Here is a 27,800-nt window from a genome sequence, read left to right as displayed (position 1 = left end):
CAGGAGTTTCTGTGGAGCTGGAGCCATTCCTAACAGAGATTCTTACTATGGATGTGGGTTACCGCAAGCCAGCTGGCTTCAGGGTGATAGCACAAACATGGAAACTCTATTTACTAAAACACGTGTAGGTTAGAAGTTTTCCATTTAAAAACCCAATCTAAATGCTCTAATTTTAGACAGCTGAGGCCCTGACATCTGTAACACCACATACAGTTTCTACAGTGCTTGTTTCTCTGATTATGGACCTTTTGCACAGAAATCCATTCACATAGCTGAAGGCATGGGTCAGAAAATCCTGATATGGCAAGGTAAGCTGAACCTTGCAGAGAGACTGAGGAAATGCCCAAGAGGCTGAACATTACCAAACTGAAAGAAAATTGCAAGTGACTGAAAACTAACTCTCCCCTCTACAAGAAAATTGCAAAGCAAAACAAACTCTAATTGGAAGCAAGGCTGTGGGAACAGAGGAAGAAAGTAGAAAGCCTGCTTTGTTAATAATACGTGCTCCTAGAATAGATCAAAAAGCCCTGGCATCTACAGACTGCTTTCTGCCCAGTTAATTGAACAAAATATCTCAACTGAAAAATCATTACACTCAATGAAAAGGGAAGAACGGAGCTATTAAGTGCAGCTATTAAGTGCCCTTGGTTTTCCTTAAATTATCAGGGCACACATGTATATTAGCTATGCACACCATTATTATTATTTTGTAAGAAATTGTAACTTAAAAAAAAAATAAAATAAAAATATAAAATAAAAAATGGGACAAGGTGTTTCTTAGCAAGTGAGAAAGAAACTAGGGGGACCAAAGTAATGACTCCATCCTAAACTGCAGTTCAGGCAAAGCATGAAGTGCCTTACAATGGAACCAAGAACACAAGGACAAATTCCCACTGTTACAGGGTTAAGTATGCTCTATTGTTCCTGGATCTGATGGATGGACCACTTGGTGGGTAAGGGATTGCCTGGATGGTTGCACTCAAAGACTTGCATCAATAGCTCCAAGCCCAAGTGGAGAACAGTAACAAGTGGTGATCCTCAGGGGTCAGTACTGGGACAAGCACTGTTTAACATCTTTGTCAATGATGTGGACAGTGGGATCGAGCACACCCTCAGCAAGTTTGCCTGTGATACCAAGCTGTGTGATGTGATCAATATGCTAAAGGGAAGGGATGGCATCCAGAGGGACCTGGACAGGCTTGAGAAGTGGGCCTGTGTGAACCTCTTGAAGTTCTACAAGGCCAAGTGCAAGGTAGTTTGGCCCAGAACATCTGGGCCAGAATCCTAAGCACAAATACAGGCTGGACGGAGAACGGATTGAGAGCAGCCCTGATGAGAAGGCCCTGGGGATGCTGGTTGATGAGAAGCTCAATATGAGCAGTCAATGTGCACCTGCAATCCAGAAAGCCAACCATATTCAGGGCTGTGTCAAAAGCAGCGTGGCCAACAGGTCAATGGAGGTAGGTGATTCTACCCCTCATGAGACTCCACCTGGAATCCTGCCTTTAGCTCTGGGGCCCCCAGCACAAGAAGGATGTTGACCTATTAGAATGACTCCAGAGGAGGGCTACAAAGATGATTAAGGGGATACAGCACCTCTCTTACAAAGACAGGCTGAGGGAGTTGGGATTGCTCAGCCTGGAGAACAGAAGGCTCCGGGGAAACCTAAGGTGCTTCTAGCACCTTATAGAGGCTTTCCAGTACCTAAAGGGGGTCTACAGGAAAGCTGGGGAGGGACTCTTTGTCAGGGAGTGTAGTGATAGGACAAGGGGTAATGGCTTTAAACTTAAAGAGGGTATAAAAGAGGGTAGATTTAGATTAGGTATAAGGAAGAAACTCTTTACTCTGAGGGTGGTGAGGCACTGGCACGGGTTGCCCAGAGAAGCTGTGGATGCCCCTTCCCTGGAAGTTTTGAAGGCCAAGCTGGTTGGGGCTTTAACAACCTGGTCTAGTGGCCTAGTCCCTGCCCACGGCAGGGGAGTTGGAATTAGATGACCTTTAAGGTCCCTTCCAACCCAAACCATTTTGTGATTCTATGAAATCCACCCAGGTATAACCTATACTAACTCCCTGCAACAGGAGCTGGACCAAAGAAAGACTTAGCTGTGGGTTAAGTTAGCTCTAGAGATACCCAGATTCATTCTCTTGGCTAATGTGTGCAACTATGTGTCAGAACTTCAGTTATGCCCAGAGGTGAGGTAGGAGGTCTCCCAGGCTGTGCTTGCTCTGTAGGAAGGAGAGGCAGATAAGAATAAACAGTCTTACCATAATAAAAACACTTTTCTTTAGGGGACATCAGTGACAAGTCACTATGAAGAATCACAGGAGACACATTCATTTAAAATATCTATTCAAATTACAAATTAAACTCTTCAATATGATTCAAAGTACAAAACACAACATTAAAAGGCATTCAACAGCTCTTTTATACATCACAGTGTTAGTGGCACAAAATGTACTTACATTTCATTACATCAACAGAACTATTTTTACACTGGTCGAATACATTATTTATACATATGCATGACTCCTTCATGCTTACCCTATGTGTGTTTAAAATACATCCATGATAAAATGATCAAGAAAGGTTCAGTTTTGTACCACGTACCTGTACCTAATGTTCCTGGAATTCTTATAAGAGAGATACACAAATCAAAGCAATAATGAAGACCACAGGGCTCTAAACACAAACAGCATGCCTTACTTAGTATAAGTGCATTAGCAATTAAGCACTGATGCAGGCTTTTTTGATGTTCTTAATATTACTGTCATCAACAACCACCATATTCTGCCTGTTTCCTTCAGGACTGCAGATTATATGTGAAATGTCCAAAATAAACCTGCACAAAGCTTTATGCATGCTGCACCTTACAGGGATGAAAACTGCCTGTATTAAATATATTTATCCCTCTACAGTAAAAAGACTAAAGATGAAATGCATAAAACTTCATTTCTATTTTCCTGTCCATAACAATGTTAAATTGAAAGCTCTTCATCTTTTTCTCATTTATGAATATTTTTGTTTTGTCCATAAACAAAAGAGCTTTTCTCTAGTTTTGATTGTGTTTCCTGCATGTCAGGACATCAATTGTAAGTTGAGAGCTATACCATTCAGTACTTATTTGGGATTTTGTCTAATTCGTAAGCCAGAGTATTTGAGGAAAGATCATGCTGCTTGGTATGTGGAGGAAAAGCATCCCAAATTCTTGGCATGCTAAGGTCAGTAGTAGGAGGTTTTAGAATGAAAGCCAATGTGAATAAAATTGAAATATTAACATAAAGCTGCTGTAAGCATTTAAATATAGTCTTTTGTCAGAGAACCTTGAAGGGTCTCAAAACCAATGAATTAGTCCTCACAACCCTCCTGTGAGGTAGGTGAACATTGGTCCATCCATTTAAAGGATGACTACACCGAGAGAAAAAGAGTTAAGTGACTTGCCCAATGTCACGTAGGGAAGACCCAATGCTACTGCCACTGAAGTCAGTGAGGGCTGTGCTGCTGATCCCTCTTCTAACTGACTTCAGCCCAACTAATGGCAAGTCTGGGAGATTAAAAGTTTCTGGAGTCTGGACCCCACACCCAGTCCCATGCTCACTAGACAAGATGCTATTTCACCCCAACGGAACGTGCAAATGATGTACTGTCACAAACTACATTAAAAACAGCATTTAAGACAATGCAAACAAACTAAACAATAGCATATAGCTATAAAAATGCAACAAAAATCATGCAGTAAATCTTATTTTTCAGGTGTAAATCTAAAAAGACAAAGCTGTTGTAACAGTTTCAGCTGAAAAGCAAACAAACATTCACTTCTCCATGTCAGGGGGTTTAAATGTCAGAGTTTATAATAATGTATTTACAATTCAACTTCAGGGTATTAAATGTCACACTGTCAACAAAAGCTGTAACATAAAAACACCCCAAACTCAATGCATCACTGACAGAAGTATGCTACTTTGGAAACAAAACAATAAAAAAAAAAAAATCCCCGAGAACACAGACGGAATGATATTTAGCATACCTGAAAAGTCTAGGTATTTGGTAAATATATGTAGGCATATAGTCTATCCCAACAGACAGGATATGATGAACCAAAAGATAGATCATAAAAATCTCCAGCAATTCAAGTATGTTGAGATCAGAGACAGAGAGATGCTAACAGAAATACAGTTTTCTGATTACACATTATGTTAACTGCAAGCATCAATTGTATACAACTTTAAATGTCCACATTTTTGTCTTTCCCTTTTTAAAATCTGGAAATGCATTATTTCTGACATTGATTATTAACTGGCCACACAATACTGTGGAAATTTTCAGCCTTGCTATATTGCCACAGAGAGGCTGTCTCTAAGAAAGGCACAGTAGAAAACAAACCTCAAACCAGGACACTCCAGGTACTGCTAGCAGCCTGCTGCACCTCAGCTATCATCCCAGTAAAACTGGTCATTAGAGCCACTGCCACATACGGGGAAATTCCTTCCTGCTCCCAATTACAGAACATTAACAACCTAGGAAATCTTATGTCCCTTTGCCCATTTCTTTTTCTGCATTTAAACAGAATTACAGGACCAAGGATGAAAGACTGTAACTCAAGTTTTCCCACCCTGTCATACGAGCTTACTTGCAGGAAGTTGTCCTTCACAAAAAGGCATTTGTTCCATTGCTTTTGCAACGGATGGAAGCTGGGACTCAGGGCAGCCCAGGCTTACACAATACTTTGCAACCAACAACCAAATGCATTACCAAGACTTTCCTACAGATATTTTGGAACAGCTATGCAATTTTTAATAATGAAGACATACTCAAAATACTATGATAACAAAAAGTAGATGTTACAAGTAAAGATTTGAACCACTGCCATAAACAATCTGAACACATCCCAAGGAGTTCAGACTTGCTGGTAACATGCTATCCTTTTCCTTCACAATATAATGGCTGAACTCATTAAAATCAAGCCAAATAAGTGCATTGCAGGTGATCTCCAGCTCCTGCAGCTACGATCTGTGCTTAGATATACTTTGAATTTGGATACCATTAAACTTGGAAGAAAGGGAGAAGAAATTCAAGTGTAGTTTCATAAAAAGACAGTGGCCTGTTTCAGAATTACACCCTACAGTCTTTTTATTTAACAGATGGACAGTGTAAAATAAAAGATAATGAAAAAAAAAAGTAGTAATTTCCTTATGCTTAAGATATGAAAACAAATTCCCAGCCTGTAACAGTAGCCAGAAACAGTTGCATTTAAAGGTCTTAATGCATTTTCAGTGCAAAGTTATCCTGGCTTCAGTGTATTCATCAACCTCAGTACCTTGATAAAGCAAAGAAATAAATGGTGATAAAAATGCAGTCAAACTTCCATCTACATGCCATTCAGAAGGTTTTCCTCCGGTATTACACACAGACATACACATTAATTCAGGTGCTTCATATTTTGTGGAGAGATGTTATTAGTCAAATTTCTGCCAGCTTTAAAATCAGAGCAAAATGATTTCCAACAAAATATTTCTAAAGAGAAACTACAATGATTAACAGTATGTTGACTAGCACACTTTACAACCCTGGAGAAACACAGCACTGAATTCTGCAAAACTATCATATCAAGTCTGATTACTTGTCAAATGAAAACTTGTTTCATCACAGTATTGTTATTAACAGCATACACCATATATTAACTCTGAAAATGGCCTAAGTAGTTTAAATGTTAAGTACAACGTCCACAAATATTCCAGGCATTTTTTATTATTAACTACAACGATGATCTTGATATATTTTATACTTAGAAGGAAAGATTCACTGATAACCCAAGCATCTTCTAAATAGTAAAATTAATCCTGTATTTTTAAATAAGTGCCCTAAAGACATAAGCAAGCTATCCTGAACTTCCAAAATATTTCAATAGCGCAGCTATTTACACATTTGGTTTAAATAGGGTTATATATATATATATATAAAAAGATTAAGATACCTGGATTAGAAGTTATGTAGCCCTGTAAGTGTAGCAGAACCATAAACAACAGCAAAAAACAACAATTCAGAGAAACTAGTGGTCCAGCAGTAATCAATACCATCAATGCATTTTTAAAAGAACCTTGATTAGATAGCAGGTTTGTGTCACCACTTAACCTTACAGATTCTTCAAATTGTTTTAAAAATGTACTTTCAATCAAATTTCTAATAAGACTTCAAAAAATTCCTGGAAGGCAACAGGACCAACTTTGTCCCTCTGTCCCTCCTTAAACTTCAAGAAAGGCATAGGATGGCCTATATGCACCTTATTGACTTTGTTATACTTGGAAAAATATGCATTAAAAAACATGGTGTGATGGTATCAACAAAAATGTGAGTAATAAACATGGTAAAGTCATACAAAACTGACTAACTGATTTAAATGACAGGCAACTTAAAATACATACAGGAATAAGACACTGAATTTTGAAGCAAACAAATATGCAGAAAGTTTAGATTGGTGTGCATTTTTAGCTTGTGTTGCTGATGTCATTCAGCACAGTTCCCAGTCCACCAAGAGGGCTAGAGAAACCTTTTGTATTACTTTTAGCAGTATCACTTTTTCATTTCAGCTAGCTATCTGGGTCCATGGTCTCCGTGAAGCACCAAACTTGCCTTCCATTACCCTCCTTGTCTATTATCATTTGATCTACGCAACAGTTCCTGGAACCAAGACTGTGAGTCAACAGAAAGCAGAACGGGGCAAGTAAGGCTACAGCAACGGAAGTGCAAGAGGGAAACATCAACAGCAATAATAAAATCAAAACGTCTGTTGTGATGAGTCCAGTCTTCTCTCAGTCTAGGTAGGTAGAGGATCATCATCTCCTTTATTACATTTGCACTTGCAGCACAGAACAAATGGTGTAGCAAGTAGAAGGAAAGGGGAGGCCACCAAAAGCAGAAGACCAAATCCTGCAAAAATTCCAACCACCTGAAAGAGAAAGGAATAGAACTGTTAGAGAAGGTCTAGATCCTGCTGAAATCAGCACATCATCAATGTCCTTCAAAAGGATCTCAGCAACTGCCACTGGCCTCACCAGAGCCAGGACGTCCCCCTGTGCATATGCTACAGTCAACTGCCAAAATCAGCAAGCATGAGTGAGATTGGTGTGGAGATGTTCCTGTTTCATTGCTCTAATCAGAACTGTGCTGTACAACTCAGTTCCATCATACAACATGAGGCAAATAGCTATTGCCATTTTGAGTTTTGTTGTATCTGGAACAACTGATGAAAGAGTTCACTAGGTACTTCTTTCTTGATCAAACCTAAATATTAAATATCAGGATCAAGACTATAAGGCAGACTCCCACTTCAGGTGCTTTCCATTCTGCTGGAGAAAGCTCCAAAAAGCAGCTGCCCATGTTCTGGCATTGTTCACAGAGAACCCATGAAGATTCCCACAATCTTCTTCCCACCAACAAAAAACAGAAGCTTGGGAATCTCAGCCAGAGATTACAAAAACTATGGACTAAAGGAAAACTTTGCATATAGCAATTTTTTTTTTTATTTTATTTTATATTCAGCCTTGAGCTAATCCTGCTGTTTAAGGGGATATGACTAACTCTATCTAAAAGCATTTGTTTTTTCACCTACATTTATTGATCACCTTCCTCCCAGGAGGGGCAGAGGACCTCAGATCTACCCATCCTGATAGTGTGCCAAACTGTTAGTTTCTACAGGGCTTAATTTGGAAAATTGTTCACAAAAATTCAAGTTGAGGGTCATTGCCTGAAGAAGTTTTCCCATTTGCCATAGGCAGCTGTAGTAGTAATTTCATAATAATATGTCTGCAAATTATTTGAAAAAAATCACTTAGATTTATTCACATAAGAGTTTCTGTGAATAATTTTTAATAATGGATGCAGGAGTGGAATGCTAATCTGCCAGCAAAACCTCACAACAGAAGGCAAAATGAAATTAGAGCACAGCACTCATTAAAAATTCTTCTAGCCAGTGCTAGATATACCACTTCAACTAGCTGGCAAATGTGTAATTTGCCTTGGAATAGAAGGAATGATTTGCGAGTACTTTTGTCTGCCACGGACCATTTCTCTTTATGATTACCACGTATTTCTTTTGCAATTCCACTAGCCGAGGATTTTTGGAGCGGGGACCTGACATGAAGCGCTGGCTGCAGGAGATGGCGCTGTGGGACAGCAGTCACAGCGAAGAGGGGAGCTCTTGCATTTAGACTGCCTCAGTTATGCCAAATTTTTGCTTTTGGCTTTTCTCTGTCTAGGGATAAAGAGGTCAAACTTCCTTGCCCTAACAATTTTATCTCTTGCCAAGAGCAATTTCTTTTCCAGCTTCAGTGGCATGCATTACTCATTCTTCTTTTGGAGGTGCTGACAATCTGATGCAACTTCCACTTACTAATCTCTGCATTCATTTGCTATAGACGTAAAATGAAGCTGAACTCTCATCTCCTTTACAAACTGAGAGCTGTAACTGTCCTCATGCTACTCTTTGGAGACAGTACACTCTTATATACCAATTCAGTGGGCCGGACTGGCAACTGCTAATGTTTATAAAATGCCTATTTACATGTACACCTTCAATTTCAACCTCAAAATGGCACTAAAGACTTAACTAGGTTTCACTTTACTTTTTTTTTTGTTGTTGTTTGTTTGTTTGTTTTGTGGTCTTCTTGTTGTTTGTTTGCTTTAACAGTAGGTTATTTGCTGAGTGTTACTCATTTTCCACTTGGTTTAGTTGTTTCTAAAAAAGTTGCAGCTCTATGCAGCATCAAGCCATTCCTTCTGGCCCAAACAAATATAAATAATACGTATCTATTATATAAAATAATATTATACATATGTTTTTAATCCACAAACAACAAACCAAAGGCTAATCTCAACTTGCCTTGCATAAGTACTCAAAAATTTAACTTAGGAAAATGAATGTAATGTTGAATTGGCTTTAGTAGGTTTAGCAGAATTATACCCTTGTTGGAAGAGAATTATCACTTTCTTTCTCAACAATGACCAGAATAACATGCATTCTGTCTATCAAACATATTTGTATCAACTACTGTGGCCAAGAACTGATTCCAAAATCAGATGAATCCCTTCATATCACAGGTACTTTGTAATTCATATTACAAAGAAAGCTTACGCACCCATACACTTTCTACCATACTATTGCCTAAGCCAAGCAACACCCAGCCCACAGCACAGGCATCCAGGCGTGTATGTAGAGAGACAGGGCTATGATCCTTCTAATTTCACTTCATTTTTCCTGTTTGTCCAGACCCACATGAGTGAGTCTTCTCACTACAAAACTTTTTGTCCAAGCTATGGTCCTCTTTAAACCTGCTACAGACTTTAGCTACCATTCAGCACAAAACTTTACTCATTGTTAAAATGAGTAAGGCAAAGGAAGGCATTATCACAGTATTGTTTCTCTGTCAACTCACACAGAGCTTTTAGAGATATGAGCTTTACCTGTGTTCTGTGCCAGATAACAGATGCCCTGGAGTGTCCCAGCTTATTTCGACAAGGTCCTTTGTCATAATGTATGAGGAGAAAGTCATCCTACAAAATATTAAACGGAAAGGTAGACAATAAAGAGAAGTAAAAACAATCAGGAAAACAAAACATTGGTAAAGTGGATATGGCCAGATCCAACCTTCCCAAAGTGCTTTGTTTACAGTTAAGTGTCTTCACAAACAGGTTTGTTTAAGAAGTGTTATATGTCTATAAGGAATCTCTTCTCTCAAAGGCTCTGAACGTGAATATTTAAATGGTAGCATGGAGGTGAGCAAGAGGGTCCAAGAAGATAAACTGCCCACAGCATATACTACACACACAAATAGAAAGAGCGAAGGATAATATTTCTATCACAGGCTTTCCAAACTTGGTTAATTTTATTAGTTGAAAAATATACGTACAGTTAATATAGATTTTTGAGAAATCATTCCCCAATCTGTCCTGCCATCCTCCAGAAAAAAAAAAAAAACAGCCAAGATAGCAGGCCATGTACCAAGGGAACACTACCTTTTAGCTGAGCACGTGAGAAGATTGTAACTTTAGGATTGTTAAGCATTGTTTAGGATTGTAAAGCATTCAAATGGGACAACCACAGGAGCTGAATACTCTGAGTAGCTTTGGGGAACCTAAAACATTTCCTTTGTTATTGTTAACAATGCTACAAAATAAAACGGATGACATGGAAACAGATGTTATATATTGTATATACTCTGATTCTTGAGCACAATAACTGGCAGATTTAAAAAATTATAAACACATGACAATTGTGGCTTATACACTGACAAATTTCTGGTGTTAGGAAAACATTGCATTCTTTTTGATACATAAGATCTATTTCTTGTCCCATAGAAACAATGAGTAGTATAAAATCTGACTGTTAGCCCCCTGCATGGTGATGCACCAAATCTAGTTTTTGTCTCAAACTTCCATGGAACTGAGAACATTGCTATACTCATTCTGTAACTCCTTCAAGAAGGGAAACACTGAAAAGTCAGTACAAAGTAGGTATTATTAAAAAAAAAAAAAAAAAAAAAAAAAAAAAGCAAAATAAAACATCATGATAGATGCTATGTAAAGACTGAAAACAAAACATTTTCACAAAATTTTGCTTTATAATAATTATTTTCTGGCTCATGTAGGTAAAAACGCTAAGATCACACAGGCCAAATAAAATGGAATATAGAAATCCTAGTATTAATTGATGAGACAGTTGGATAGCAAAACCACAAACTTCTAAACTTCTGAAACCCAGTGTACTGCATTTACTCACATCGAGAGATTCCAGACAGTACCAGCAAAAGGCATGCTTGCAGTTCTTACACATCATTTGGGCACAACCTTCATCTCGTTCAATGTAAACTTTACACTTTGGACAGCGCTTGATTGGAGCATCATCTTCTTCCATTTTAAAAACTGAACTGTGGGAGAGAGTGGAGAATTCACAGGATGTGCGGCCATGTCAGTTTAGAGAAGAATTTTTAAGGACTGCGCTGACAATATGCCTAGTTTTTCATTAATATCATAGAATGGTTTCAGTTGGAAGTGACCTTAATGATAACCCTGCCATGCATGGGCAGGGACACCTTCCACTAGATGAGGTTGCTCAAAGCCCCATCCAGCCTGGCTTTGAACACCTCCAGGGGTGGTGTTCACCACCACCCTCTGGGTAAAGAATTTCCTCCTAACATTTAATCTAAATCTAATCTCTTTTAGTTTAAAAACACCACCCCTTGTCCTATCACTACCTGCCCATATACAAAGTCACTCTCCATAGTTTTTATAACCCCTCTTTAAGTGCTAAAAGGTGTTTCAAAAAAACTTGGTATCTCATGTCTCTGCTTTCTTGAGAAAGAAACATGAAGTTTTTGAGACATGATGCTGTTTCAAAGCTTCTCTCTTCATCTCTAAAACTGCCCTAATGAATCACAGTTCACGAGTTAGGGTCAGCACCACCTCTTGTTGTCTTGTAGCACTACGCAAAACTGTAGGATGTCCCTTCAAATAGTGGAAAAAACACAGAGGAAACAGTGGAAAAATAATTATTTCACTTCAGTGTCTTTCTAACCTGCAGAGCCTTTATGTATGGCAACAACTAAAATGTGCTGCTTCCTGCAGCCACTGCCAGCGGGAGATACAAGAGTGACTGGTAGGGTATCGACAATTTGCTGAAAAACAGGACTGACCCTCGACTGATTACCATGTTTACCCAATGGCTGGATAAAAAGACATACTCTTGTTAGTCACACTAGGGGAAACCATATCACAGAAAAATGCTTTGAATACATAAACCACAGATGAAACTCCAAATGCATGCAGCACAAACAGCTACTGGAACATTTTGCTCAAGAATACTAGGAAAAACCCTCAAAATAAAAACCAAAGCATGAACTAAAAGCAAAGAAACACTAACGAAAATAGATTGAGTCTTCTATCTTTCAATGTAGTTCAGTTAGATTCAGTTCTGATCAAGCACACACAAAAAGCACATACAAAAATTAAAATATTTAAGTGGGAACTCATAGCATCCTAGCTAGTCATCTGTTACAGCAAAAGTTGAAATGAACTGCTAAGTCCAAGGTTGACCAGGACTTTAATGATACCTTGAACTGCTATACAATCTTTGATGAAGACCAAACATTAGGTGGAAAATCTGCACAATGGCCTTTCTGCAGTATGCTGGTGCAAATGGCTCACAGTTCTTTCATTGTGGCCTTAAAAAGAACTTAAGATCACTGTCCTGATGTACACCAATTCAGATGATTGACAGGGTATCCTAAAAGTCACTGTCTGTCATGATGCTACCAACACTCATTACTGTTCAGAACAGCAGCAACAATGAGAACTGTGAAGATCATGAGCTGGGTAGATATCAAATTTTTCCCACTAGGGCAAAAGGACTGCTGATAGAGCAGCTATTTTGTGCTTTGCTGGGAATGGTGACAGGTGGGTGAGGCTGCTGAGGGCTATCCATTTTTGGAATACAGCATTACAGGAAGGAGAATGATTAGGTGAAGAAAACTGCTTAAAAACAAAGTGTCTGGAAAGTGCTTCTTTACTATTCATATTCATATTTGTTCAAATACTCAGTGTTTTGTTTCTAAATACCTGATGTTTTGAAATACTCTACCTTGTTTCTCCTGGAAGAAAAGAGATTGGCATGTTCTCCTGACAGCCTTGACCTGGATGCCAATTAGATTTGCAAGCAGAGCAGAACTCAATGTCGCAGGCTTTGCACTGGACCAGCTGGGGGTCCTGTGGGCTTGATTCCTGGAGCTGGCAAACTGCCTGGCAAGTAGAGGATGGACACCAAGTCCGACATGGATCCAAAAGCACTTCTGTAAAGGGATATAAAAGAACAACACTCAAAGGCAGTTACAAGACCAAACTTCCATAACAATGTATTCTAGCTGAGGTTGACTGGCAGGGCATTTGAAGATGCACATTTCCAAAGGAACCCTTTTAATTTATGCTACCCACTTAGACATAAACCTGGCCTGCTTTGCAAACAGGAACCAAAGTAAAGTGACTTTATAGCATCTGGATTCATTATTCACTTCCATTCACTGAGCTAAAGAATGTTGTTCTGAGAATGAGACATGGCATTTTTTTGCAGTGCCTTGCCCAGTATTTCAAGGTGTTCTCTGCGCTACTGCAACCACATGATTACCAACAGTGTTAAACTGTTACCCAGTTTCATTCCTCTCTTGGAGACTGCTTACTGGTATGTCAATTCATATTTCAAAGTCCACCACAGTCAACAGAAACCTACCACTGACTTTAGTGGTCTCTTGGCTAGGTCCTTCCTTCAGCAAAAGCCTTACTCTAAGTTCTCTATGGCCACACATACTGTGCCTTCTTTACAGAACTCCATGCAGTTTCATATAACCCGAGGCACCCAGTCAGCTTACATGCTCATGAAAAATAAGGTTCATGTTATTGTTACATACACAACTGCCTAATAATTCTACACTAGATTCTAGCACGAGAGATATTGGTGGCTCAATAAAAAAGGCCACTCTACCTTGCCAGCCCCTACAGTACTGAGACTCAACGCAGACAGTAATGCCCTAAATAGAAGTCACTCCCTCCCTTAGTTATAGAGCAATATAATACATAGTAATTTTCTTTCCTTAGTTTATTCCCAGAATGTTGCAATGGGTATCGTGCCAACAAAAGCAGAAACTATTTATTTATTTATGTTTTCTGATGACCAATTAATGCACAATACTACTGCATGAAGTTGTACAGAACCAGATTCTGATTCTGGGATCACTGAAGAGTGATACCATTCCCACAGCCTCGTAGTGGATAGTGTTACATACATTACCTCTTTCAAACTGTAGCTTCTTATACCTCTGCATTATTTCTGAGGCAACCATACACTCAATCTGTTGAAGAAAGGAAAAAACAAATTTCCAATTAAGAACAGCAAGGGTATTTTCAGCAAATGGAGACAGAATGTTTGACCTTTATAGAACTATTAAAAAGGCATGCTGGCAACAATGACATTTGTAACATACAGAGCAAGACACATTTAAACGTTATGGAAAGGAAAATAAAAACCGAACAATTTAAAGTAAAAACGTACCTCATTTTCTTGCAGATGACCTCGCTTTGGGCAAGCAGCATCAGGGCAGCTGATTGCTGTTTCTAGACCTTCTTTGATCAGAAGTTCCACATACTGTTTTAGGCACTGTAGGAGAGCCAAAGACTGACTTAACTATTCCATCAAGAATAAATCACTCAATGTTTTAACACTTTTCCTCTGGAAATCTGAAGAATTCAAACTTTTTTGCAAAACATACTGCTGTGCCCCTTTTACTACCATGGTCTGTGCACACAGACTGTGCTGTGGTTATACTCTCAAATAGAAAATAACAAGTTCACTTCCTCATCAAATAACACTTCCTCGATTTAAAATATGCAGTATATAAAAGAAAAATAGCAATAATGGTGAGAAGGACAAATAAAAGAGGGATCTAGGAAAAAAAAAAAAAAAAAAAAAAAGGAAAAAAAAGGAAAAACCACATTCTGAAAATCTTCATATGTGACTGGAAACCACAACACAGCTTAGTAAGCAGAAACTACCCAGAGACAGACATCTGTCAAGCATACCAGAGAGCAAAAGGGAGTGTATCTTGCTTTCTATTTCTAGAAAATAACTATCCAAACTTCATGGTTAAAGATGTATCTTTTCCATAGGAAGCAGGGATGTGAGAATTAGGACTCCCAGAAGAACTACAGTTTCCATGGGGACTGAATAATAACTATTGGTAATACTAATACTTCTCTCCCCTAGCAACCACAGTATTTCACCTAATAAGTGAAAACGTGGCATCTTGACACAGTGGCACGCAGCATGAACGCTGACAAGAGAGAGGGCAAGTGGATATTTTAGAAAAACAGTCCTGAAGATTTAACACCACCCCTCTCCACCTCCATACTTCCCACATCAAGTTGAGAGTTACCACGCAGGTGTCTGCTGGAGAGGAAAGGGGAAAGATGTACAGAGAGAAACGCTTTCCTCTGCAGATGCCCCACAACTTCGACCAGCCTGACATTACACAGAAAGAGCAAATGAGGGTCTGCTCCCATCGGGTGGGCTGCCCTACGTTGGTGACCTCACGAGCTCAGTCAGCAATGGCAAACTACGGACAAATACAGAAAGCAGATCCTCAACTCCCTGTTAACAGATTTGTGGGATATGCACTAAAGATATACCAACAGCAAAGCAAAATGAAGAAACAAAACAAGCTCAGCATACAGATGGGTGGGAGGCGAGAGGAATTGCACATTTGCAGCAAGCAGGAAGAACGGGGACTTCAAATAGCATCTCCAGACTACTCTTTTAAAAGAAATGCAGCCAGCAGCCTGCTATCAGCCTGGGAAGTCAAAGGACTGCTTCATCCTCACTGAGTCCAGTGTGCCTCATGAGCGTCCAGAGCACAAAGTCACCTCTTTCTCCAACCATGCCACCAACCAGACCTGCCAACAAGCACACTTCCAGCCTAACCCTTTGCAGGTGGCTTGCAGTTGCCATGGTCCAGACTTTCACTCTGCTCACTCATTCTCTTTATCTTCACTTCTGCCTCTCACTACATCTTTTCTGCTTCTTTCTGAGAACCTATAACGTACCTTGATGCTTTAATTTGGATGTTACTTCTCACAGCTTGATTGCAGCAAAAACTTCACTTTCTACCTGCATAATTTCTGCTGCTGTGGTACACAGCTTTGCTGGTGACAACCTGCCACTGCCTTGATAGCCTCCAAATCATTTCTGTCAGATTCCCCTTCCCCGCATCTCCCTCTCACCAGAGACGACAGGACTATTTCTTGGAAAAGAAAAATAGACTGGATAATCAGTACCTTTAAATGTTTTGTATGCATAAAGAAATCCCTACGTGATGGATTATGGGATACATCTTCTTTATCAGCAAGAATTTAACAAAGATAACAGTTCACTTAGCAGATGCTTATCTTGCAGAAGGTTTCCAACCTGTCCCTGAGAGCCCCGCAGGGTGGGTGGTGGAGCAGCTCAAGAGGATGAGTAGCAGCAACGACAGCCGGCTGAGCTCTGTAAGAACTAGGCCGGAGGTTGCGTGCCTTGGCAGGCTGTGATTTCAGCTGTAGCAAGGTTATTAGCACTGCCATAATGACACTGCTGGCTCTTCCCTTTCCCCTCCATTTTCAAGCCAAGTGTAGATTAAAGTGAAAGTGCATACATTTTTAATGCCAGCACTTAGCACTTATAGAAAGTACTTTTCAAGCTGAATGAGCTTTGCTATCATTAATCATTAATGTGGTTAATTCTCTTCCTCAGCCTGTTTGGGAGCATTGCCAAAGCCCATTTGATTTGTTTCTTTTTCCTCAAGTCTTCCAAGGAATGATACAGTTCATCCCTGCCACAAGCAGTGCTCAATACCTTCCCTTTCCACTGACGTGGCACTGGCCCTTGTATGCTTAAAATAAACCCAGCTTAAGTGCACTTCTGATGCTATGCTTTCTGGGAATACAGATGCTGTCTTGAGGCCATGAAACAACAATGTAAATTATGTAGACGATTAAGTATTCTGTCCACTCTAGACCTCCCCACTACAGAGATTTTTTTTTGTGTGTGTCTGTGTGTGTCTGTGTCTGTGTCTGTGTGTGTGTCTGTGTCTGTGTCTGTGTCTGTGTGTGTGTGTCTGTGTGTGTGTGTGTGTCTGTGTGTGTGTGTCTGTGTGTGTCTGTGTGTCTGTGTCTGTGTGTGTCTGTGTCTGTGTGTGTGTGTGTGTGTGTGTGTGTGTGTGTGTGTCTGTCTGTTGAAAAGCAGTAATCCACAATGCTTGCAAGGTAGTTTGAAGGCTACCCATGGCTTGTGTCCATGGCTTGGACACAAGATGTTACAGTATGCAAGCAAAATACCACAATAAGATTAGGTGCCCAGTTGCACAATGCAAAATTCTTTAAAAGACAAAGATTTTACATAAAAAGGTGACAAACTGTTGTTCATTTTCTACCCTGCTTTTAGTGGTCCCATATTAGGGGAAGATATCCTAGTAGAAAACAAGAGCTCAAATTAGAAATGCAACGGGTGAAGTAGGAAAAAGAGAGCAAGATATCTTCATTTTGCACATTGACTGTTATAAACCTAATATATATCTTTAGCCTTTCTTTAATGGACACACTAGCAATGCTGTGCCTGATGCACACCATGGTACAGCAGGCTCTCCTGGCTGCCACGGCACACTGTTGACTCATGTTCAACTTGCTGTCAAACAGAACCCCCAAATCCCTTTCTGTGGGGGTGATCTCCAACCCCTCATCCCCCATTCTGTACTTACAGCCAGGGTTGCCCCTTCCCAGGTGCAGAATCCAGCACTTGCTCCTGTTACTCTTCAAATTGTTGCTGATTGCCCAGCTCCCTAATTTGTCTTGATCTCTCTGCAAGGCCTCTCCATCCTTGATGGAGTCAACAGCTCCTCTCAATTTAGTATCATCTGCAAACTTACTCAAAACACCTTCTAGTCCTACACTCAAGACAATTATGGAAACACTGAGGATGTTTTCTCACTCTAGAATTACCTTAAAGGAGGTTGTAGCAAGGTGGGGACGAGTCTCTTCTCCCAAGCTTGGGAGACAAGACAAGAGGAAATAGCCTTAAATTGCACCAGGGGATGTTTACGAAAAAAATTATTCACTGAAAGGGGTTGTCAAGTACTGCAACAGGCTGCCCAGGGAAGTAGTTGAGTCTACCTATCTTTTGAGGTCTTCAAAAATGTGTAGATATAGTGCTTAGGTTTAATGCTTGGTTTAATGGTGCACTTGGCAGTGCTAGGTTAAAAGGCTGGACCAAATAATCTTAGAGCTCTTTTCCAACCTAAATGATTCTATGGTTCTAAGAGAATTTGCCCTAAAACGGAGCCCTGAGAAACCCTGCTATAATACAGTAATAAACTCTCATGAAAATATTACCATTACATTACCATATAACTTTTGCAACATGCCTTAGGCAAAAGAAAGCAAGCCATTGCACAACGTATTTGCACATCAAGACCTATCTCATGCCCCAGTTGCTGCCAAACAGTTCAAGATCAGTCAGAGCAGCCTGGTTAGCTCCCCTCAGCATTACACCTGTATTTTTCGCTATGCTTGCACACTCCTTTTGTGTTCCTTATTTTTATTTGCCTCAGCAATAGATGGTTAATTGAACAACTTCCCTTCTAAAGTTGTCAATATAGCCTGATATTTAAAGCTGTGCACAATGAATTGTCCTTACAACCTTTGTACATCAAGGACTGCACTGCTCAGAAAGAAACAATCATAATTGATGTGCTGTTGCTTTAGAGCTGAACATCTTTTTGTCTAATGCTAGAAAGATCAAAGCACCCTACAAGAATCAAAATCATTACTTTTTGCCTAACTTCCAAACCTCAACAAATAATCTTACTCTGCTGTATTTAACTCTAACAAACCTGTGCAGAAGATAACAAAATCTCAATGTAAAGAATTAAAATGTCTCGATTTTCATTTTCTTTTAGAAGAATTGCTAAACAGTTGTGTCTATTTCTGATGAAGATGCTTTAACTTTATTTTTTTTTTGACGCCCAAAAAACCAAACTCAAGACACCATAATTCATTATAAGGAATCTTACTTCAATTTTTTTTCCACATGGGGCAACATTTGTGCACCATCTACTTTGGCAGAAAAAACACGTTCACTGAGAAGGCCTTGGTTTGCAATACAGAATGCATGAAATTAGAAAAAATTGAAGATATTTTTGGTGAACAATTTCATTTTTTTGAAATAGAAGAATATACTTTTTTTGGAAAAGTTGTAACAAGTTTGCTGTCGAGAGCATGTTATTGCTAATATCGTAGGAAACAAGAAATGTCTTTTTGAGATGTCATTTTTTATTTGAGAGTTAGGCAGGCAAAAAGATTATCCTGTATTATTTTCTTAACAGCTGCTAGGTGGATTTTCTCAAAATGCATATTTCTGACTACGCTAATGCTGCAGATGCAAGTGCCAAGTCATATGGGAAATTTTATAAATAAGTCAATGGATTTGGAAAGGCCAAAAAGCATGACAGGACTGCAGAGCCAAATATATTATCACCATATCATTTGATTTATTTCTTAAAGCTTTAAATGTATTTTAGTGCTGGCACTAAGACAGCCCATCCCAAAATGAAACATGCACTTCACAAAAAATGCTGTATGCTGATATTGGTAACACATTTAAAAGAAACAAAAACAACAACAACAAAAATCAAGATCTACTGATAAAATTGAAGGGAAATAAAAATAAAATAATAAAAATAAAGTAAAAGGAAAGAAACCTAGTGTACTATGTCCTTAAAAAAAAAATCTTGCAAAACACTTGGTAAAAGTTTAATATTAAGTTGGATAAAAGCACTTACTATTTTTCACAGATATTAGCCAGGAAAATAATCCTTCATCTTGGGCTGACAATCACTAGTTTTGCAATCCCACTTCAGAGACACAAGAAAGGACTGACATGCTTTCTCTAACACTGAAGGTTAGTATTTTTTAAAGTAGAAATTCTGATTCTAAGATTAGTTTTCCTAAATTTCAATGCAAGGACGGGAAATGGAAAATAATACAGGGAAGAAAGTTTATTCTGAACAAGAAAATGTTTCCAAGTAAGATGATTATTAACATGTAGAGTTAGTAATTCCTAAAATTATTAAGAGTTCAGCAAATTGTTTATCATCTCTAAAACAGGATTAGATGAACTTCTCTAAATATATGTACATATATGCACGCATATTTATATATTTATGTAAACTTGCATTCAACCACAGGAAGAGACAGGAAACGCTGGCTGGTATTTTATGGTTTACATTACAAATGACATCAGGCTAGATGAATGTGATCATTCCTTTTTGTCTAACATTCTAGGAAAGAAGGAAATGTGAAAGAATACTGAGTGAAAAGCCCTGTTTTGTAGCTACAAATATTTTTGTGCTAAAAATCTACTAAACCAAAATTAAAAATCCATGTGATGAAGGTACAACGATGCATAAGAAATGTGAGAAAGTATACTGCAACAACTACTTTTGGTAGTATTTAATAATGTTTTTATGTTCTGCATTCCAGGATTTCTTCTTTATGTTGATCATAAATGAATACAGAGAAGGCTGTCTCTTTTCTTGTTGGAAGACAGCACAATACCAAGGTTATTTCACTGCTCTGTGCTAATTCCGCTAAGCTAATTCCGCAGTCTGTCTGGTGAACAGATATTTATACTGGCAGACACAGAGCAAGTCTTCAGGGGTAATGTGATGCAATACTAGTTTTTAGCTTTGGACTAAACTAGTAAATAGAGACGCAGCGTGCAAATAACCTCTACTGGGGACAGGAAGGGGTAGCATGCATATGAGTGAATGAGTATCTCTTGCTACAAAAAATAAAAACAAAAAAAAAATCAAGAAGAATTTGGGTATCTGTATCTCAGATGGCAGCCAATACCCTTGGAGTATCACTACCATTCCCTTTATCTCAACAGCAAACGCACTCTGGACAGGAGAGCTTTACCCCAAATGAAACTGTCTAAGTGGAAAGTCTTTCTAGAAAGCAAAGCTGAATGGTTTCAAGAAGAAAAACTCCTCTAAAATAAACAGCCTACAGCTGGGATAGTCTCTGGAGAGGAAGAAAGGATGATAGCTTAGGGTTTTTGAGCCTGAGGCTTTCATATTCCTGAAGAGTAGGAATTCCTGTAGCCATCCATTACTGCTATATGCTACTTTCCTTAGTATTTGTATACATCCTTCTAAAAGGAACAGGAATGGTTATCTGGTGCTTTCAATCAGTGTTTTATGGAAAGAGAAAAACACTTCACCAAATTTCAGTAGTATACTTAGAAAAGAAAACATGTGAGAGAAGAAAAAGTGGTAGGTTTCTTGGAGAGCTTTTAAGCTTCTTCCCAACCTACTATGCAGTCTTTTTTTTTTTTTTTTTTTTTCCTCCTGTAAAGCAGTAGTTATAATCCTGCTCAGCTCTATTCCTATTTAATCACAGGCTCAGCTTCAAAATACTCTTGCACTGTTGTTCCCCTGTGCACAATTCTCCACTGCAAATCTACAATCTGGCTTTTTAGTACCACCTTAATCCCATTTGGTTGATAAGTGATTTACTGGAAGACATCTACGCACACTAAATCACAAAGACCTGAGGCATACACTCAATGGTTGGAGTCTTTTTTTTCCCTATTTATTAGATATACTGTCAGCTATTACTGACCAAATCCAAGAACACAAACTATACACAACCTCACAAACCATCTAGATCTGAGACAGATGTACACTAGACAGATGTCTAATGTTTGAGATTCTACTTTGAACTTCAGTAGATCATTACCACTTACCTAGACATTTTCTCAGAGCCAAGAATTTACTTTCAAAGAAATCTTGACTATCAAAACCCAATTTTTTATTAATCCTGTAGCTGACTCATCATCCTTAATAAATCAGATGAGAAAACAGTCACTTATCTTGATATATAGTACTTCAAATCTACTATCTGAAAGCAATAACAGTATTCTTACACAGGGCTATTCTTTATATCTTTTGTTTTTCTTCTGCGGCGAAAATCACGCTACACAGGCACACAAAAATTCACTCAGGAGATACCTAGTACCCAACCTTGTCCTGCTATGCAGCAAGGAAGAAAACATGCACTGCAAAAAGGACTTTGGCCAGGGCCAGAGGTGGGTAACATCACAGGCACCAAATGTTTATCTCCAAAGTAAAAAGTAATTTGAAAAAACTGTTTAGGATAGGGTTCCTGCCTCTACTTGCTGCACATTTGGCCTCTTTTTAAACACATTTTTTTTGTTCAGATTGCAAAAGGTACACACCTGTTCTTCCCTCAGCATTCTCAGTTTTCAAAGACTGCCCCAGCTGCTCTGCAGCCCTGCTACAGCTTATATTCTCAGCGTAAATCCAGTCACATCTTCTTGCCCATGGATGATGGCCAAGCAGCAGCTTAGCTGTAGAAGATGCATACAACCTGGATGCTTCCACATCTCTGGACAAACCATCTGAGCATCCTTCCCTCAGCTATAAAAGTCTTTGTGCTCCCATCAGCTGGCAGAATCTCAGGCTGTGAAACAGCCAGCCCACAGCAGAGACTCCCTTGGTACAGATATCACTGTGGTTAGTGCTGCTGATTTTTCCTGTGGACAGCAGGGCAGACTTTTCTGCTTTGGCTCTGCCTCTATCCAAGTACTTTGACAGTTCACTGTAATATCACAGCAGTCACTGAACACCCTTCTCAACTGATGCAAGCAACTCTAAGGTTATTCATGTTAGGAACGGGTGCACCACCCCTCCGCATCAACGTACAACTGTGCCAGTCTGAGTACAGGAATTTGCCGCCATATGGCCAGTCAACAAATGAAGGGAAGGCAAGAAAAAAAGATAAAAATGTATGCATCATTAAGATGTAGGTATTTCCAGTGAGAAATATCCATTAAAGAGAAGCCCTACTGACTTCTTCAGCACAAGAAATGTTGTTAGAATAAGGCTAATATTATCTGAGACATAGAAATTGATGACTGGGAAAGATCACCAGCAGGACCAAGCAGCAGTAACAAAATAAACCAAAAATGCAAGTGTGTGTTTCCAGTTGAATTTCTTAATTGAGAAAGGGAATGAAATGAAGACTTACAGCTGGTCTATGCTTTGAACTGCTTTTTTGAATGCACTTACTTACATAGACACACATATAACATATAAACACAACAAAAAAGTCTTCCCCTATATAGTTGTATGAGGAAAGCTGTGGTTTTGTTTGTTATTTTTTAATTTCAGAACAGAATGGATAACTTTGAGTGGGAGCACAAAGAACCTTTGACTTTCACATGCAAAACATTAACCAAACAATAAAGAAATAATTCTCACATCTCAATGAAGACAACTAACGCTTCTCTCATTTAGTAACAACACATGGGAGAGTGGAGAACTAAAGGCTCTGGATCAAGCCCAGCTTTCACTCAGGGTTCTTCAGTTCCCAACTGTATGTTAATTACTCTGCAAATGGGCCAGTTTCTTATTGAAGCAGGGAGTTTTTGACACTATAACACCTGTGAGTGAGAACCTGTACTGCCATGTGAATCACTATGCAAAGACCAGTGACCTCTGACACCATCGTGCCCAGACTGGTAGCAGTTCTCTGCTAAGGGCTGGGGGAAGTGAGAACAAGCAGCAAGCTCTAAGCTTTGCCAAAAGCTGGTGGGAAACAGGAAAACATTACAGCTGCTAGAAAACTACTCAGAGTTCTACAGAAAACTCACAAGCCATTTGTTTTTCCCCTCCCTCCTGTATCAAAGTGAGTTGTGCGGATCTTGGTGGCTGGAAAGGGAAGGCAGCCAAGCTCCCATCCACTCTGCTCCTGGTCTGTCTTGCCCTGGGGAAAGCAGAAGCTACTTCGTTTGGAGTGAGGGAGAGCATTAAGTAAACCTTTCTTTTTATTGTCTTTCCAGCAAAGCTCTATAAACTTCCAGTCAATTGCAGCAAGAAAAAAAAAAGCCTACTACCAGTTACAGACGGGTTAATAACATTGCCTTGTTGATTGTACTGTCTTCCCTTTCATTCAGGTCTTCATCCTATGTGGAAGCTTAGTTTGAGAAATGACTAGAATTAAGCAGATGTGTAGAGTCAAGATTAGGCAGACACAGTAATCCTGGTTAAAGGGGACCAGTGACAACAGGACAGTCTGTCACTATCCCACTGACATGCTCCTTGAGATAGAATACACTTAGATAAAGACTCAAATCAGTTAAACCAAACGCAGGGGGTCACCTAAAGAACAAGGGAAGATGAGACAGCTGCCTCAATGGCTTCAGGCAGAGCCTGTGGATAAGAATCAGTATCTACTAACAGATAAAATTGGCATAGCAATGCTAATTCCTAATACAGCAAAGCTGGGTGAGCAATTGGCTAACGGGCAGGGCCCAAAGGGTTATGGTAAATGGGGCTGCGTCAGGCTGGCGGGCGGTCACCAGTGGGGTCCCTCAAGGCTCCATTTTAGGGCCGGTACTTTTCAATATTTTTATAAACGATCTGGATGTAGGAATAGAGGGTATTTTGAGCAAGTTTGCTGATGACACCAAACTTGGAGGAGTTGTGGACTCAAATGAGGGCGTAAAGGCCTTACAGAGGGATCTGGACAGGTTGGAGAGCTGGGCGATCACCAACCGCATGAAGTTCAATAAGAGCAAGTGCCGGGTCCTGCACCTGGGACGGGGAAACCCTGGCTGCATGTACAGACTGGGCGATGAGACGCTGGAGAGCAGCCTAGAAGAGAGGGATCTGGGGGTCGTGGTAGACAGCAAGTTGAATATGAGCCAGCTGTGTGCCCTGGCAGCCAGGAGGGCCAACCGTGTCCTGGGGTGCATCGAGCACGGCATCGCTAGTAGGTCAAGGGAGGTGATTGTCCCGCTCTACTCTGCGCTGGTGCGGCCTCACCTCGAGTACTGCGTGCAGTTCTGGGCACCACAGTATAAAAAGGACATGAAACTGTTGGAGAGTGTCCAGAGGAGGGCTACGAAGATGGTGAAAGGCCTGGAGGGGAAGACGTACGAGTAACGGCTGAGGTCACTGGGCCTGTTCAGCCTGGAGAAGAGGAGGCTGAGGGGAGACCTCATCACAGTCTACAACTTCCTCGTAAGGGGGTGTCGAGAGGCAGGAGACCTTTTCTCCATTAACACCAGTGACAGGACCCTCGGGAACGGGGTTAAGCTGAGGCAGGGGAAATTTAGGCTGGACGTCAGGAGGGGGTTCTTCACAGAGAGGGTGGTTGCACACTGGAACAGGCTCCCCAGGGAAGCGGTCACTGCACCGAGCCTGTCTGAATTTAAGAAGAGATTGGACTGTGAACTTAGGTACATGGTCTGAACTTTTGGGTAGACCTGTGCGGTGTCAAGAGTTGGACTTGATGATCCTTAAGGGTCCCTTCCAACTCAGGATATTCTATGATTCTATGATTCTATAATACACATATCTACAGCTGGCCAAAAAGAAGTAATTAACAGGCAGCAGAAGGTAGGTCTTAATATAAGATTTGCTGGTTTATTTTCTAATTGAAGGACTTTATCTCACATCTGAATTACACTCCTTTCTATTGGTAGCAAGGTGAATTGCACGAGTGACCAAAATAGATTCTTCTATCAATGAAGGTAAGTTCTCTCAAAGACTTCATATTTATTTTAGCTAGTTGTTTCCCCGTCTACTTGACTGATTTTTATTTATTTATTAATGTAAGAAAGGAAAGCAATGAAACCATTGGTACTGGAATGATCAGCACAGTATAAAGTCTCGAGTGAATCTGAACAGTCTGACATCAAGTCAAGAAGAGCTTAGCCAGGCTTGAGAAAGTAGTAGCATCACTGTACTTGCAACACATTTAGCATTATCTGTATGCTTTATTTTTAAATTGTATACAATACATGCACACACACACAATCTGGAAACTGAACAGATCTCAAGTAGCTAATTGATTAAATGGAACAAAAACCTGTTGTAACATTAGCACATATACAATCTGTAACACACCAAGGGAACATCCTGTCCTTTAGGACAGGAGAATGTCATCAGATTATAAAATGGTCACAACCTCAGGCAGCAAATGGACTGAACTTGTTGTCTTCTTGCTTCCCCCGAGAAAGCAGGCAAAGGGCTAATAACTCAAGGATTTTGATGCAGGATCTAATACAAGTCTAACAAAAAGAAAGAAGTGATTCTGTTTGCTTTACTCTCCATTTCCTTACATAAGGAGATGAGTGTCATTATAAAAGCTTTCTGAGCAAAACTTGCAACAATCTATTACTTCTCCTGGGGCAAGCAACTACCAAGACACACACTGTATTGAAATTTAAGGCTACCTAATGTGTGCTAACTCTTAGTAAGAAAAAGTGACTTAATAGAAAGCAAGACACTGAAGCATTTTGGACCAAAATTTTAAAAGCATGCTTAAGATTCCCCTTTTTGTTGACATGAATCCAAGAGGACAGAGATATTAGTTTGTCCCTTGATAATACTCAGAAAACAATCAAACAAAAGCCAACTGCATATAGCTTGTTTTCCTTTCTGTTCTCTAGACTTTTGTTCTTCTGGTACACTGAGCAGTCCAACAAGAGGTATATTTCTAATGGATGAGATGGACAAAACCTGAGAGAGCTCACAGCATTGTGTATGCATTAACAATCATAACAATAAAACCATAATGGAGTATTGTACTAATAGCCACAACTGGCAAAATAATACGATGGGAAATTGTAGCTTCTATGCCTTAGCAGAGGAGTGGCAGTCAGCTCTATTCAATCCATGCACAGCTCCGCCAGGCAGCAGAAGGAAACAGTGCCCCCATTCTAACTTTCTGAATAGCAATTTTGTGTTATTGTATAAATGTTGGGAAGAGACAATCCTTCATGAGATCTTTACCACAGTACTTCTATGGTTATAAAGGAGCAAAGGATTGCAGACAGAAATATTATAGGATTGAGAAATCTGCAAGGTGATCTAAATTCTGTCTGCATACCAGTAGCACTGCACTTGAAAGATCTCTTTGTAATACATACTAACACTGTCTCAGCTTGCTGAGATTTAGACTGAAGGGCTAGAGCCAGGAGCAAGAGCTGTAGCAAAAATAGTTTTCATACTTTTAACTGACATCCATTTTTCTTTTTTCCCTCTCTCATATCATTGCAGAGGTCACCATTTATCTCCAATCTTTTACAGAAAAGCAATAAGTTAGAATAAAGTTTTATATATTTACATAAAATAAGTTGATCCATCAAAATCAAATCCCTGCAGGTCAAATCTCTCTCACTTGAATTAGTATAATGTATTGAATCCACTGTATGTAGATTTCATCCAAAGTCTCAAGTCAAAAGGATTTTTTTCACGTTTGGTAACTGATTTGGCTGTTTACAAAACAGCAATTCATAGTGAAGACTGCAATGATGACTTCCAGAAACATCAAGTTTCCAAAAACATGCAATATCACCACTGGAGGAATCCATGCACAGCCAGCAAACTCATCCTTCACCATGTGTTAAACAGTCTTTAGCCTCACTCATTTCGGGAGTATTTCCTTAGGCAATTTATTAACCTGTCCACAAGGTAGAGATTGAGGAGTTAAGGTTCAGTCATGCTGAATTCCTGGGCTACCACAGATTTATAGTCTACCCCTTCAAATGACTGAGACAGATTCTCATTTCCTTCCCTACCTCCAGTCAGTGAAAGCAAAGGCAATTTTACTTTCATGTTACTTCACGAGAAAATTTCAGGGCAAGTAAGCTTTTGAGGGCACTCTAACATAGATGTCATACAAATCCTGAGACAAGAGAGATGTGTTGGTTCTCTTAAGGAGGTCAAAGCTAAATGAATTATTCAATACAATCAAATATGGGTGTTAAAAAATGGACTCATGATGCCAGCTGAACAGAAGGTGGAGACAAGAAACTACTGCCACCATGATAAGCTTACTTATAACAGGTTATCAGTGAAGGCTACAACATCGTTTTTAGTATCTGTAACAGGTTACTCTTACTGCCATTTTGAAAGATGTAAGCATGGTTCCACCAAAAAGAAATGGAAGGTAAGGGATGGCAGGGAGCATTAGAAGCAACAAAGTGGGGAGGAAGAGGCATCTGGTAATGCAGTCTTACTGCTATCGCTTAAGGGTTATTGCTGCTATCACTTAAGGGTTACTAAAAGAGTGAAATTAAGATATCGTCTAGATCCAGGTAACATGGAGAGATGCAGAAAACCCAGTTTTAAGTATGAGAACT

General features: G+C 39.6%; 1 protein-coding gene across 4 annotated transcripts in view; it reads right to left on the bottom strand.

Annotated features, from left to right (window-relative positions):
• Window positions 1–5,521: 5,521 nt before the first annotated feature.
• Window positions 5,522–27,800, bottom strand: part of RNF144A (ring finger protein 144A) — a 62,677-nt gene continuing 40,398 nt past the window's right edge. For all 4 annotated transcript variants that reach the window (XM_082756143.1, XM_082756142.1, XM_082756144.1 and 1 more), the window contains 6 exons: window positions 14,091–14,195; window positions 13,830–13,890; window positions 12,630–12,837; window positions 10,773–10,920; window positions 9,458–9,547; window positions 5,522–6,944 (listed from right to left, as the gene is read on the bottom strand). In XM_082756143.1, coding sequence (XP_082612269.1) covers window positions 6,813–6,944; window positions 9,458–9,547; window positions 10,773–10,920; window positions 12,630–12,837; window positions 13,830–13,890; window positions 14,091–14,195 — 744 coding nt within the window. In that variant the 3' untranslated portion in view covers window positions 5,522–6,812. The remainder of the gene's footprint in view (window positions 6,945–9,457; window positions 9,548–10,772; window positions 10,921–12,629; window positions 12,838–13,829; window positions 13,891–14,090; window positions 14,196–27,800) is intronic.

The sequence above is a fragment of the Aythya marila genome (assembly GCF_965140915.1).
Source record: "Aythya marila genome assembly, chromosome: 3".
Lineage (NCBI taxonomy): Eukaryota > Metazoa > Chordata > Aves > Anseriformes > Anatidae > Aythya > Aythya marila.
This window is presented reverse-complemented; position numbering and strand designations above follow the sequence as displayed.